At 34.0% G+C, this 16529-nt stretch overlaps 1 protein-coding gene across 1 annotated transcript in view; it reads right to left on the reverse strand.

Annotated features, from left to right (window-relative positions):
- rg (A kinase anchor protein rugose) overlaps positions 1-16529 on the reverse strand; it is a 319999-nt gene that overhangs the window by 60505 nt on the left and 242965 nt on the right. Inside the window, 11 exon segments of the mRNA XM_085488562.1 lie at positions 3692-3828; positions 4169-4443; positions 4533-4708; positions 4905-5013; positions 5109-5235; positions 6431-6784; positions 7257-7464; positions 8333-8443; positions 9669-9799; positions 11104-11208; positions 11211-11465. Coding sequence (XP_085344688.1) covers positions 3692-3828; positions 4169-4443; positions 4533-4708; positions 4905-5013; positions 5109-5235; positions 6431-6784; positions 7257-7464; positions 8333-8443; positions 9669-9799; positions 11104-11208; positions 11211-11465 — 1988 coding nt within the window.

Consider the following 16529-nt stretch of genomic DNA (forward strand, 5'->3'; position numbering starts at 1 on the left):
ATAATTTACGAGATCCAACATCATAAGATCAGATTACGGCGAATACTTTTATAAATTAAATATGACAAATTGTAACACGCATAAATTTTTAATAAATTCTCGACTCGAATTAACGGACTATTAGTAAGTTTAAGAATAGGATGATCTATTTTTTTATAAGAATTATAAATTACGTAACACTGTTATACTGAGGAAGACCGCGTGCGGTTGAAACGTTTATGGAAGGTTTTTTTTGTAATTTAATATATTGTTTATAAAATAAATTTTAATTGGATACAACATCTCAAATATTGCTCGATAAGTAGGCCTTTTTTGAATACATTTGTTGTTTTATACAATACACGAGCAAATAGAAATTTTAATTGATATGATTTAACACCTTTTCTCTCAATGCAAAATGTGATTTTTGTTTTACGATATCTTTCATTTTTCTATCGCATTATACTTAAGTATCTAGCTTTGGTAAAATATCTCTTATGGGGTTTTCGAGCTCATACAGGGATATGCTAATAAGGAAGGCAGAAAATCAATTATTATTTTACGATCTTATTTCGCATTGCTGTCTCTACGAATAACCCGACTCAATTTCTTCAACATATGCAGTCGCGACGACGACGTATCATTATTACACATCATTACGAGTAATTGTACATGACATAATTTTTTTTCCAAATAATACATGTGAAATGCACGACATAAATAATTATCTATTCACTGCAAGATGTTAGAGCTACAAGATTTTATATACCTGATTTAAAGAAAAAAGCGACTTTTTTGCATCAAATTTGGGACGAAATATATGTACTCTATTTACGTAGCACATTGTTAATTATTTGTTTTCGTTATTGATACTTTTTTTTCGATTATCAATAATTCATTCTCGACGTAATCGCGCGACGTGCATCCTCTATCTTTAACGTACGATGCTACAGAACAGACAAAGAAAAGAAGCTGGAGAGAGAAACGACGAAGCGGGGGAGGGAGAGAAAGGAGAGACCCGTGTAAACGATAAATCACGATAAATACGTTTGCCTGGACCATTATAAAAGGCGGAGGAAGAAGAACGGGGAGGAATCGACGCGCAATCGGCAAGGAGCGAGTCAGAAGAGGAGATATGCACAAAGGGGTGCAGCAACGCGCGGCCCGAGATACAGTCTCCTCCTGGGGCCACTCCTGGATGCATCCTCTTCTGTGGCCGCGCATTACGATCGCTTAAGTCTCGGCTCGACTATCGAGTGATCCATCGCCTACGAATTCGACGAAGCCTCCCGCCTACCCTCGGGACATCGTCGACTAATGAGCGTGTCTCGATCGTGAACGACCAGTCTCTCTCTCTCTCCTCGTTATTCTCTACCTTCTTCTTTTCTGTCTTTCTCTTTCTCCCGCTTGGTCTTTCCTCGACTCACTTCCAGGTGCGCTCCAACGTTCTTTCTTAAAGAGAATTCCAATTAAGAGAACCCGAATGAGTTCGTACGTCCTATTCACGAGCAAGTCCGTCGAGATGTAACGGAGACGACAGGTCGACACGGTGAAATCCTCAGGCATGACCCCCGAGAAACACGATAGGATCGTTGATGAGCGATTATTGAATCTCTCGCGAGGGACATTGCGTTTAAGTAACGAAAAACGCATCGGTGTCCGCGGACAAATCACATTAAAAAAGAATTCGGTGTTGTAACATCGGTAAAACTCGTCACAATGTTCATTAACGTTTGTCTCCTTGGTAATTTCCAGAATGCCAATTATATCCCAGCAAACACCGATATGTAATTGTTACATTGCTATAATAAAACGGAATATAACAGGTAATATAACGTATATGTTACATGTAACATCCATGTTGTAATTTCCCACTCATAGACGTAACATTTTAATATAACATATATTACATTGTAGTTATATTATAATTATATACCAAATAGCACATTGATGTATTGATAAGTCAGTGCTATTTTGGGATATAATGACAATATAACTACAATGTAATATATGTAATATTAAAAATGTTACATCTATGAGTGGGAAATTACAACTAACATATACGTTACATGTAATATGCTTAAGTATATAACATTTATATACTGTCAGATAGAAAATATTTTTGTCGGCTCACAATATTAAATAATAATAATATATGATATTTTAAATCGGTCAATAGAGCCCAAGCGCGAAAAATTAATTATTCGGAACTGTATCTCTTGGTTTGAGATTACTAAGTTCCATATATAAATTAATACTGCTATATAATAAATTTTCTCCATATGTAAAGTTCGAGATTAATTTATATATATGGAACCTAGTAATCTCAAACCAAGAGATACAGTTCCGAAAATTAATTTTTCGCGCTTGGGCTCTTAATTGGCTCGATTTAAAATATCATATATTATTATTATTTATATACTGTGTTTGCTGGGATCGTTCCTAAAATATGATCGGGGTCTATCGAGTAACATTATTCCGCATTTACGTCATCGATACGCGCCATCGAGACGCAGATTCCACGACGCGACTTTACTGCGTGATGTTTATCTTGGCTAGGTGGGAAAGTGTGGTAGTTTCAGTACATTCCTGTTTGTTCACCTATGCCACCGATGCGTGGTCAGTGCGTGGCGAGGCGAGGCGATGGAAGATAGGGAGAAGGAAAGAGACGGAAGAACGGGCAAGCAGATATCGGGCCCCGCAGGGGGCTCATAATTGCCGACCCTGAAGATCGGTCGACCACATGGGGCCCTCCTCTGTTTGTTTTATTCCCTAGTTATACAAACGCGAGATCTACGACCGATATATGATAATCGTCCTTCTAGTTCTTTCAGTTCGTTTCTCTCTTTTCATTTTTCCTGTTTTTTTTTATTTCGGGTTTATCTTCTTGTTTTTTTTAATTGTGCAAGGTTCACGAATATAGGATGCCTTATAAACACTGATAGACAGGGACACGTCCGAACTAATTCTAACCGGAATCTACCTCCACCACTGATGCTGTAGAAGCTTTCGCCACGTCTCATCATTTACGACGCACATTTATTCAAATTCTACGACGGCCGAAATGATTGATACTCTTCGTTATGAGCGGCTACCTCAGGCTCTCGCGTTCGTCAGTTTAAGAAAGAGGAGCATAAAATATTATCTCAAACATTTAATATGTAAATAATGTGCTTCGTTATTACCACATACATTTTTAAATTGTAGATATACAGTGTTAATGTATGTACTCTGATAAACACATCCTGATACATCGCGATAGAAGATAGAAAAATTGAAAGAAAAGATAAAATGGCGAAGAAAAAAAGATAATTGGCATAATTTCAAAATAATTTATGTAAATCATGAAAATTGTGCGTAACAGTTCTTTATCAATCTTATATCATTTTATAAACATTACTCTCTTTAATATAATATTTTACTGTTAGCCCTTTCTTGCTTGACCTTTCATTTTTCATTGAAAAAAAACAATCTTATCATTATGAAAAGCAATAACTATATTTCAAAAAGATAGCACCGCAAATGTATCAAGTTGCCCCAATTCCATTTTAATGAAAAACAAAGTAAGAAGAAAAACAAGGTAAAAGCAATTAATTATCGTAGACTACATAAACAACACGTGTCATACAGAAATGTATATCAAGTAATGCGTGTATGTGTATGTGTGTACGTGTGTGTTTACAAATATGTCTCTTTTAACTCAAGTACTTACCTCACTGTCGATTTTCTTGAACTCCGGATCGTCCTCGTCCACTTCGAAATACAGCTCTGTAGATGTAACGGAAATGATTCCAGGCGCCACGATACCGGGTGCGATTAATCTGCCTTTCGTGCTGATGTTCACCGGACCTGTGATAAAACATGAACAGTTAAATTGACGCACGCGAATAACAATGCAGTAAATAATATACTTGCAAATGCGTGTGTGTAATTATTTGTATTTAATTATAAAAATTCTTTGTTTTGAACTCATGCATCTTGCAAATAATCAATAACATGCTATTTTCGTAATATAGGAATTAAAATAACAAATAATAATTGACGACCGATCTTTAAATAAAAAAAATTCAATGGAAAAATAGCAACAAAAATCGAAAATTATGAAATAAAACCGGTCTGCCTAGCCCGGTGATATGCCATTAAAATGTCGCTCCTCGTTTATCAGAAAACGGTATATACGTTGACCAACCTGTCAAGTCGTTGTCGAGATCCCTGTCGTCCGACAGCAATTCACTGTCATCTAAGAGATCCGCCGACTGCAATTGCTGCTGGTGTGCACGCGAGGCTGCGAGATGCGCGTGAAATTCTTCACGTGCCTGCAATATCGCATCCTCGGGTGCACCGTGTTCTAGAGCCGCCTTGAGAGTAGCCTCGGGGTGGCTCGAGCCTAGTGGATTGTGCACGAAACGCTTGCGTCTACGTGCATCATCCTCCCAAGCATCCAGTTTCCAGTACTCGGCCAATCTGTGGACAGCAAAAATACGCAACGCATGTGGCAAACAATCGTATAATTACGAGATGAGACTTAAAATAAGGTTTAGATTTGCATTTACTTTGCAGCCATTGGATCCATGTAGCCCCATGCGCCGTGCTTATTGGACAAGATATTGCGAACTTTCTCCAGCAATCTGCTGGCGATTACGTTATCGCGTCTTCGTGCTGCGGTAATCAAATGATCGCACATACGCTCTTCCTCTCGACGGTCCAGTAACGTCTGCGCGCACTGAGACTAAAACCACAAAAAAACCATGTTATTATTTTGTCTAACATTTTTTAATATAATCAATCAAGTGTGTAATTATGCAAGAGGATGATTGTTGGATCTATATACGGTGCATTGGCGAACTCGCGCGAATCTTCAGGCAACAAAAACTGGTTGGATCTATTTACAGTGAAATAAAGTCGAGGGAGAAGAAATGCAGTACCTCAAAGTCAGCATGCTTCAGCACGTCATCCGCTCTCATCCTGTTTAAAATAAACTCTGCCTCGTTTGCGACTCTTACGATGTGATCCTTCATAGCGTGAGATAGCAATCTGTGTAAACGCAAGGAAGCATTTTCATGAAGGGAAACGAGAAGAGTTTGATTTCGTTTTGTTTGCACGCGTTCTAGCGGTAATAAACGTTTTACCTTCCCTCGTTAATGAGCTCGATGAAAGCGAGACCCGCGTGCTTCTGCAGGGAGTTCTGCCATTCCTGGGAGCAGAGGAGCATGACCAATTCCACCACGGAGTTGCTGTTCTTAAATGTAGTCAAACCTAGACAAATTCGAAATTGGAATCTTTTCAATCGAATAAACGATAAATGGCAAACATAAATAACACTAAGACAGTGAAAAAAGCTGATGGAGAAAATGTACAATGTCGTGATTTACAAAAGATCGTCGGATGTATCGAGCCTTGTTAAAAATAAAGTGCATTCGATACGTTGTGGAACTATCAAATGCCACGTTTCTTGAATATAAAATCTGCGAGAGTCATCGTGGCTTTCTACATGTTGAATACTAATGGTGAACGATAACTCAGAATACGCTGGACATCTTCCTAAAGTGAAATCATAAAATGACTAATTTGAATACTCGGTGTGAGATGGCAAGAATACTTCAACCATAAAAAGTGACAAAAATTTCGTCAAATATGCCCATCTGTGAGCGAATTCTAAATTTTAATTTATCCACGCAAACATATTCAAATGTATAATTTTAAATATTTTACACGACGCGCGATAGTTAAATTCTTATCTTTATGATCTTTTTATCTTAATGAGTACATAATACATCGATTACGAAGAGATTCTCCTATATTTTTTAAATATTTTTGCAGGCACGCGCGTTTATGATTCGAATAATATTTTGTTCAAACTTACGCATACCTCATCAAAAATGATAATTACATTAAATAATCAACAACAATGTAAAAGACGAGAATAAAATTTTATTAAATTATGTTATATATTTTTGGGGGATTAATATTTTATACCGCAATAAAACGTGTAAAAAAAAATTAAAAAGAAATATATAACTTTATTTAACATGTCGGAAAATACTGTATCTGGTTGAAATTTAATTTCCTTTACGATTCCTTTTTTATCCGTGGGCGTGATATATCTCGGGATCGCTTAGAAAACAGGCCATGTTACGACTGTGTTCCCCGTATAATAAAATCTAACGTAAAGTATGTCTTTTATTTATCGAGCTTCGGACACATTCTATATTGTACACGCATAAAACTCCGAACGTGTTTCCTTTTGATTTAATTTTACAAGCGCGTGTAATAATATCCCCGTATTATTACGATGCAATTTATTGAAACGCTGTTTCAAAATCACCAAATTTGAAAAATAATTGTTTTATTTTTGTTTACTCGGGATAGAGATGTCTTCTCAGTAGATTCATATACGATACAACATGCACACACCGAACATGTAGAAAGATGACCTATACTTTCGACATACCCTTGCAGCTCGTACCTTTTCCTTCCATTAATAATTCTTGACCATGGGAGCCAACGAGTGTTTTGGACAGGAAGGGGGCAAAATCCACCATGATCTCTCGTAGGAGAGGACAAACCGAACCCAGAGCCATTTCCAACTTTTGTGTGAGCGAAGCCTCGCGGGAAGGTGTCGGTACCGGCAAATGATCGACCAGACCCTTGATAGGTAACTCTTCGGCTCTCGGGGATGCTGCGGTCACCACCAGTCGATCGGGAACTCGAACCACCGAGATTTCCGCCGACGGTTTTTCGCCCCGTTCCGCGTTGCCGAGCATTTCTTGTTCCAGAACGTTGCCCTCGCTGTCTTGCATGTCACCTGTGAATTTGACAACGCGTATGTTTGGACTCTTATACGTAACGAATTAATAACCCAGCAAATACAGTATATAAATGTTATATACTTAAGCATGTTACATGTAACGTATATGTTAGTTGTAATTTCCCACTCATAGATGTAACATTTTTAATATTACATATATTACATTGTAGTTATATTGTCATTATATCCCAAGATAGCACTGACTTATCAATATACCAATGTGCTATTTGGTATATAATTACAATATAACTACAATGTAATATATGTTATATTAAAATGTTACATCTATGAGTGGAAAATTACAACTAACATGGATGTTACATGTAACGTACACGTTATATTACCTGTTTTATTCCGTTTTATTATAGCAATGTAACAATTATATATCGGTGTTTGCTGGGAATGATTCATTTAATAGGTTCATTTGTTAATTGCAAGTGATGACGCTACGCATTCATTCAATTCTTACCACGCGAATGAGCGATATTGTGAATATTTCGCGGGTCTTCTCTTGGATTCGTGATCGGCATCGTATCGCCGTCTTCATTGAGGTTTACGTCTGTCCAAGCTTCTTCGGACGAATTGTGCTTGTTCTCATTATCGGTAGTAATTTCAGAAGGACTCGCGTCCGCGGTGATATTGCTGCGATGTACTGTCTCTTCGCTGGAATCGTTGCTCTAAGAGAAAGACGATCAAAGAAAAACGTGAAGCATCGAAGTTTTGACATCCACTTCGATTCAACCGACCATGAACCGTTAAAAGAATATTAGGGGATTTTAAGTAGAAAATATTAATTGAGAGAAATACATAGAATTGCAATAAATTATCCTTTGTCAAATATATGATAACGTTTAAGATCTTTTTTACTTATCGCGTTCTGTTAAATTTTATTGGATTTCAAAGAATCTTCCTTAATATTAATTATTGTTTAAAACTATTCAAATATACTTTCAGGTCTAGAAATACTAGCACTACGGTACTGAAGTCTTTTACTAACGAAAATCTAACTATATATTTTTATAAAAACGTTTTAGGATATATAGTTTCATACAACGTTCATACTTTATAATAAACTCTCGCGTGCCATGTACTTACTTCATTACATGCAATCAGTAATATACCATTACTACGCAATCAACTAATGTATCATAGAAAGAAAGAACCAAGCCTATTATTCAGAAGTAAGCTTCAATAGCAGAATCAGTGATCCTACGCAGATTAGGATTAAATAGTTGTACACGTATAAGAGCCCGCTACATATTACATTTTATAATAACGTTACGTGTAAGCATCGAAAAAGGATGACAAATCAAGTCAAGTGTATCGCTCTCTCTTTCTGATACCCGTCAAATTTGGGCATTGTTGCGTATCTTCTCACATTCTTTTACGACGTAAAATTGCAGAGAGAATTTAAGAAAAAAATTGAAAATACTAAATTTCTTTTTAATCGCTGCCCAAAATACGGCCGGTCGTGTGGTCGATACGTAACACTCGAGAGGAAATGAAATTCCCGTCTCCGGACTCTGTACTCAAATCAAATTTTACCTGCAGATTTCGTGGCAGTGGTTCGGACCTTGTAGAAGTGCCAAGCGTTGGTTCTGATGAGGTGTAATCCTCGAGAATAGTCCGCGGCCGAGGTACACCACTGTGACCTCCCTTCAGAACCAGTAGTTAGTACGCATAGCAATGCAAGCAGAGGAAGTTAACAATGAGAGAAATTCGAGAAGTCAAAGTATCGCATGCTCGATAGGATTTATAATACAGATAAATACGTGATACGAACGTTCTCGGTGATGCGAGTGTGCGCTCGAAATTCGCGGTTTCGATAAACTCGCTCGAAATCTCAAAATTTATAGTAAGATATATAGATTACGTGCGAGAGAGATAGTTACGAGAGATCGTAAATTAATAGAACGGTTGTTACTTTGGGACTACGTAGATGCAAGACACCAATTGATAAGTGAACACTACATGCTGGATACGTTGCAAGAAATCTTTAGCTACGACAGATCTCGATAAAATGAAATCTCGTTTCATTTAATAAATCAATTAACAACTAATAATTCCATTAATTCAGGATTAATTTGCAAGAAATTATATTTAAGGCTCAAATAGTTAAGAACACTTTAGAATCGAATGGTTGATAATCAAGATTATATTAAATAAAATTGTGCCAATGTGAAATTAACATTTAATTATAAAAGAATATCTATCGATTTATCTTATCGAGTTTTAATTTGTGTGAATCTAATGTAACTACCTTTCAACTGATCTATTATATAGTATATATCAAACAATTTGGGATAAAAACATAACTCATCGCGTGACGAAATTAATTGCATGTGATAAAAAACTAATGCAAAGCATTGTGCGATAGCACAAATCTCGTCATTACTGTGGTGAATTATCCCGTAAGATGGTAATTGAAAAAGTGCTTATTTAAGTCTCGTTGCTATATCACTTGAAACTAAAGAAAGATACTTAGGACAGTATTGAAAGAAATGAACGTTCAATTTATAAACGTTATAGAAAGACCCGCACTCGCTATTTAGAGCTGTGTAAAGCGACAGATTGAAACATCTCGTGTCTACGTTTTCGATCTATCGAAATGCATGCAGTCTCAAGTAAAATCATTAATCATAGAGCCTCGTAGAGCCGAATACTGTTTTAAGTCAATCAGTTTATGCTGTCACTATATATTGAATTGAGTTACTTGAAACGGAATTTACAAGACCTTTTTTACCTGAGATTTTCGGTTCTATAATTCTCGCTGTACACTTCTTTCGAATTTCTTTGGTAGAGGACAATTGTCTGTCGCATTTTTTCAGATCGTATCGAAATTTCGAATAAGTTGCGAGGTTTTCGCGATGCTAGGTCTTACCTTGGTCGATGGCGGACCTGACGATGTAACATCGTGATCGGCCAGAATCGAAGAATTATTCTCGTCGACGATAATGACTTCGTATTCTCCATCGTCTTGAGAACCCGATTGACTCATTATACCTCCGCTACCTGAAAACACGGGAATAAGATGTGATATTAAAAATCGAAAAATATATAAACAATTCTTCCTTATTTGCAAAACCATTGATATTCATACACATGCGTTCAATAATTTCAACAGAGCATAATATTTTTTTGTATGCACATTTTGTGTATAAAATAATATTATCTTGTCTAGAATTCGCAATTCATTTATGTAAAACATGTATACGAAATGTACAAGATTAGTAAACTGTAATATTTATGTACAAATATAAATAACAAAAAAATAAAATAAAATACTATTACATACATCGATTTACATACATAGATGTTACATGGAGATACAAACAGAGATACGTATTAAAATTACTTGCAAATTAAATCATAAAATTAATATTTATAAATTCTGGTTTTTTAAACGATTTGAGAATAAGGAGAGCACATTTTAATATCGCGTTAAATGTATTCTTAAGAATACAGATTTATTGGTAATAAAAAAATGCTTCATTTTCAATATAGCCAGTGTACCTTAAATTTTGAATCACACACATCAATCGAAAAATATATAAAACAAAAAATATAATCAAAAATAAAATAATTATACAAAAATAAAATTTGTTTTATATACATAATAGGAACTGACAACTACTACAGCAAATTATTTTTTTAATAATCGTGTATTTATTCGCATAATTAATTATTCATTAACTTGTAGAAAATAATATTTTTGTATATATTCATGCGTCTTTATTAATAATAAATAAATAAATAAATAAATAAATAATAGATACAATATTTCTCACAATAAAAATGCATATTTAAAGTACATGCTGCTAGGCGTTTATAATTTTTTTCACAATAATAATTCAAGAAAACTCTTTGCTTGTGCAACACATGCAGTGTGTATCTCTCATGATTAACTAAACGGTATAAATAAATGTCATTATTTTTAATAATAATATAATAAAAATAGTCAATCAACTAGACATTAAATACATATATATATATATATATATATATATATATATATATGACTAAAGGAAAATCTTTCCCTGAAATAAAAAATCAATTAATTAACCAAATTTTTATTTTAATCATTTAGAGAGAGTATATACTTTTCTTAAAACAATTTAAACAAGTTCATAATATATAAAAGGGATCCGAAACGTTTATATAACATCGAGAAAACATCGAGGAAATTGCGCATGGAGGTGTCTGTACCGATAAGCGTCATGCAGATTGCAATTCAGCGAACAAACAGGAATTGCGCAATAAATCAGGCCAATAAAACTCGGGCATTATGTGAAACAACTTTCGGGCTTTCAAGTTACCTTGCAGACCGACACCGGAGTTTCTATGACAGAGATTTCGGGGCTGATCGATATGCTTTTGAAGCGTATGGTGATGGTTGTTGTTATTGTGATGATGATAGTGTGATGACGATGATAGTTATGGTTATTCGGATGATGGTTGTAGTGATTATTATGGTGATTCGGGAGATAATAGTTAGAGGGTGGCTGGCGATTAGAGTGCCTGGCAGCCGGTAGCGGGTGCTGGTGATGGTGCTGGTTGATGTGGTGATTGGCATTGACATTCGCATTGGCGTTAGGGTGAGATCCTGGGAGGAACTGTGGATACACGTGGTGAGACCACTGTGGAAATAGGGGCCGACCTTCTCCACCACCATTCCCATCTGCCGAGGAACCACATTTACCACGTTATCGGATCGTGTGCACTATCATCTTTATCTCTTGCGCTATCCAGCGTATTCTTGATACTGCCTTTCACTCTATGCACTCGATGTGTAAAATCAAGATCGAGCAGATACAATCACGATCAGCTTTTGACAATTTATACAATTATGCCATTGTGAATTGTGTCAGCAGTTTGTAAAAAGATGTCTTGTAAAAAATTATTAGCATTATATCGAATGTTAAGCGCTTCTTATATCAGAAAAATTTAAACATAATATCAATATAAATATGCAATTAAATTATTTTTTTAGAAAAATTCTTTCTGCAAAATATAACACAAATGTTTAGAATGTTTTATAATATATTATAAACATAAGTTATAAAAACAGCATAAAAAACTTTTTCTATTTTATAAATTTATAGATCAAGAAAAATACTTTCAAAAAATTTTTAATTTATTTCATCAAATCATAGAGTGAAATTCAGTAAATTAATTTTGATTATATTAAATATGTATCATCTTGTAAGTTTTCAAATAATTAATAATGTTTTTTTAATTTGTTCCATGTAGATTTTAATAAGCAAAAATTAATATAATAGCAGAAGTAATAAGAAAATATCAACCCTTGTAATATATTATATTATCAATATAATATTTAATAAGCGTGGAGTATAACATTCTAAAAGAACTTATTTTTTCTCACTCATAAATATACATATATATATAGATATATATATATATATATATATATATATATATGTCCAGCGTATATTTTGGGACACCCTATTTTTTCAATTGCAAACCATATTAAATAAACTCCCAAACTCTGCATAATTGTCATTTTTGAAAATAAAACAATATTTTGGATATTAAAGCATTTTTTATACTCAACGTTTACTTTGAGGGCTCATAAATGAAATGTATATTTCGAGGACATGCTCTCATATGTTCAGCGTATATTTCGAGGACATGTCCTCATATGTCCAGCGTATATTTTGGGACACCCTATTTTTTCAATTGCAAACCATATTAGATAAACTCCCAAAGTTTAGATAATTGTCATTTTTAAAAATAAAACAATATTTTGGGTGTTAAAGCATTTTTTATACTCAACGTTTACTTTGAGGGCTCATAAATGAAATGTATATTTCGAGGACATGCTCTCATATGTTCAGCGTATATTTCGAGGACATGTCCTCATATGTCCAGCGTATATTTTGGGACACCCTATTTTTTCAATTGCAAACCATATTAGATAAACTCCCAAAGTTTAGATAATTGTCATTTTTAAAAATAAAACAATATTTTGGGTGTTAAAGCATTTTTTATACTCAACGTTTACTCTGAGGACTCATAAATGAAATGTATATTTCGAGAACATGTCCTCGAATTATACTTTAAATATATTATTCAGCGGTGTCTCGAAATAATACATTCATTTATGTAGTTTATATATTGTGAGTTTACTTCGAGGTCATCTTTTATATAATTTATTTACTCTGAGAACTCAAATGAAATGTATATTTCGAGGACATGTCTTCGAATTATACTTTAAATATATTATTTAGCGGTGTCCCGAAATAATACAACTGCCCGACTCGCGTTAAGATACACGGTGTCTCGTCGGCTACGCCCTTAACTGGTCGTGAGACACTACCGTGTCTCTTGATTCATTTATGTAGTTTATATATTGTGAACTTACTTCGAGGTCATCTTTTATTATAATTTATCTGGTCCGTTCCGTATACTTTGAAGACTTGTAAAATATAATTAGAAACTATACTTTAGAGAGATCAAATATGATGTAAAATTTATAGTTTGAATACATATACGTAGTTTTTGAAAATTTCAAATCTTTTTAACTACCTGACGTGCCAATTGATCAGTGCAGGATGTAATATGCACATATATAAGAAAGAGAGTGTGTGTGTGAAAAGAATCGAGGCCTTTTAATGTTCGTATCCATTTAATTTTACGACTTTCAATCGGTACAGACTTTTCCTTCGGTCGCACGTCCGCACGCGATAACTGACGGGGGCCGAATCTCTCGAACCCGCGCTATCTATTCTCTTCCTGCCCGTTCCTACGACCTTCGAGAATCTTCTCGACTCATCCTTTTTAATTTCGCTTGTGTTATTGTTTTCGAGTCTCGATTATCGTCTTTGTCTCCCCGTCTTGTCCGTTGTGTCTTTTCACTTGTTTATTTTGTCTCGCGTCTCGCTTTTCCTTTCGTCCCGCGTAAGTTTCGCATATATGTAAACTGGGGAATATGTGACGATATAATCGCCACACCTTAATAAAATGTATTTTTCTAGGATATAAGAAGCCTTCAAATTATACTTTTAATATATTATTTGGCAATTAAAATAAGGTGTCCCGAAATAATACTTTCAAATTTTACATAGTTTATATAATCAGAATACACAATATTTACATTTAACTCAGAGTTGGGACCGTCACTCTGAAAAAGTAACACATTACTGTTACAATTACTTATTGTAAAAAGTAACTTATTACCGTTATTCGTTATTAATTTTAAAAAGTAACGCGTTACCGTTATTATTACTTAGAAAGTAACGATTCGTTATTTTTTCGTTACTTTTTGTTACGTTTTCATTTTTTGTAATGCTAAAAAGTAAGCTATTGGATTTTAAAATTCTCTTACTTAATAATCTATATTAAATATAATAATATATGTTACAATTAAAAACTCTGAATTAGTCTTTGGCAAATGTATATAGCATATATAGTAAGATAATAAGGAATTAAAAAGTAACTAACCACTAATTCGTTACCGTTACTATAAAAATGTAACGACGTCTTATATCGTTACCGTGACAAACAAATAAATTTGTAATAATTATTAATTAAGTTATTAATTAAAATATTTAAGCGAATAAGCGAGTGGAAAGCGATAGACCGAAATCGGTGAGCATGTAGGGCTTATTTGTTTACGTCGCTTAATAACAAAAGTATCATCTTACTTTTCGGCGCGGCGGCATTGCTCGCCGCTCGCTGCATGACTCTGCCTCTCGATCAGATAATGCTTTTGTTACTAAAAGACGTAAATAAATAAGTCATCGTACATGCCCACCGATTCTGGCCTACCGCTTTCTACCCACTCATTCGCTAGATATTTTTATTAATAACTCAATAATTATTGCAAGTTTAGCGAAATGATACAGGACTTTTCTATTCAGTTTAACATGCTGTACCCGTTCACGAAAGATAGTTCGCGAATTATGGGATACCCTGTATATTTACGTTTCTCATCCGAAATTACTCGTTGACGCACGAATTTCGTGTTGCCTTCCTGCAATTTCTGTCCTTTTTATTAAGGTCTTAAAATTTCGTATATCTAACAATAAATTTGTATATTGTATATGGTCGATTAAGAAATTAAGCACATGAAACAACGCCGAATACTCGAGCCTCGAGCAATACACGGAATTATTCTTTTTCTTTTCAGCGGTCCGTTCTGTTTTCTCTATCAGTCTCATGTACATGTCCTACATATCTCATCCCCATCTCTCTCTCTCTCTCTCTCTCTCTCTCTCTCTCTCTCTCTCTCTCTCTAATGACAATTGAGATAAAATTCTTTATAACTTTAAAGACGTAAGAAACATTTATAAAGTATAATTTGAAGCCAGAAAATATAATAACTAAAATATAATTTGGAAATTATTTTTAACTAGATTTATACTTGTTTCTACGTATACTTTGGGAACAATGAGAATTTTCGGACATTTATAGAAAACTAATTCGATTTATATAACTTTAGAAACAAGTTAGATATATATTATTTATTTTATTTAGGAACATTTATATATTAAAATATTACATGTAAAAGAGTATATATCTTTTATATATGAACATTTGTAGGACTAAAAATGTCCTCCGTTTTGTACTTTTGCAATAAGTAAGGAGAAATTAATTTAAGAAGTCGGATTGATAATTGTAGAAATTAATTTAATTTCATAAATCTTATTATTATATATTATACAAGGTGTTCCAGATCAATCGTTTTATTTGTCATAGAAATAGAACGGGTTAAACTAGGTCAAAAATAGAACGATTGACGGTCAATTATCAATTTTCTATTATAATCGGAGAAAACATTAACATATTGAATATCGAGCTGAGTGCTTTTTCCATTGCTTCACTGTGCGCTTTGTATCAAGGTAGTAAACGGTTTCTTTTCGCTGTACGCTTTTATTCGCGCGGATAGACCGACTTCTTAAATTAATTTCTCCTTACTTATTGCAAAAGTACAAAACGGAGGACATTTTTAGTCCTACAAATGTTCATATATAAAAGATATATACTCTTTTACATGTAATATTTTAATATATAAATGTTCCTAAATAAAATAAATAATATATATCTAACTTGTTTCTAAAGTTATATAAATCGAATTAGTTTTCTATAAATGTCCGAAAATTCTCATTGTTCCCAAAGTATACGTAGAAACAAGTATAAATCTAGTTAAAAATAATTTCCAAATTATATTTTAGTTATTATATTTTCTGGCTTCAAATTATACTTTATAAATGTTTCTTACGTCTTTAAAGTTATAAAGAATTTTATCTCAATTGTCATTAGAGAGAGAGAGAGAGAGAGAGAGAGAGAGAGAGAGAGAGAGATGGGGATGAGATATGTAGGACATGTACATGAGACTGATAGAGAAAACAGAACGGACCGCTGAAAAGAAAAAGAATAATTCCGTGTATTGCTCGAGGCTCGAGTATTCGGCGTTGTTTCATGTGCTTAATTTCTTAATCGACCATATACAATATACAAATTTATTGTTAGATATACGAAATTTTAAGACCTTAATAAAAAGGACAGAAATTGCAGGAAGGCAACACGAAATTCGTGCGTCAACGAGTAATTTCGGATGAGAAACGTAAATATACAGGGTATCCCATAATTCGCGAACTATCTTTCGTGAACGGGTACAGCATGTTAAACTGAATAGAAAAGTCCTGTATCATTTCGCTAAACTTGCAATAATTATTGAGTTATTAATAAAAATATCTAGCGAATGAGTGGGTAGAAAGCG

Source organism: Nylanderia fulva, unplaced genomic scaffold (assembly GCF_048542155.1).
Source record: "Nylanderia fulva isolate GAGA-0341 unplaced genomic scaffold, ASM4854215v1 Scaffold7, whole genome shotgun sequence".
Taxonomy (NCBI): domain Eukaryota; kingdom Metazoa; phylum Arthropoda; class Insecta; order Hymenoptera; family Formicidae; genus Nylanderia; species Nylanderia fulva.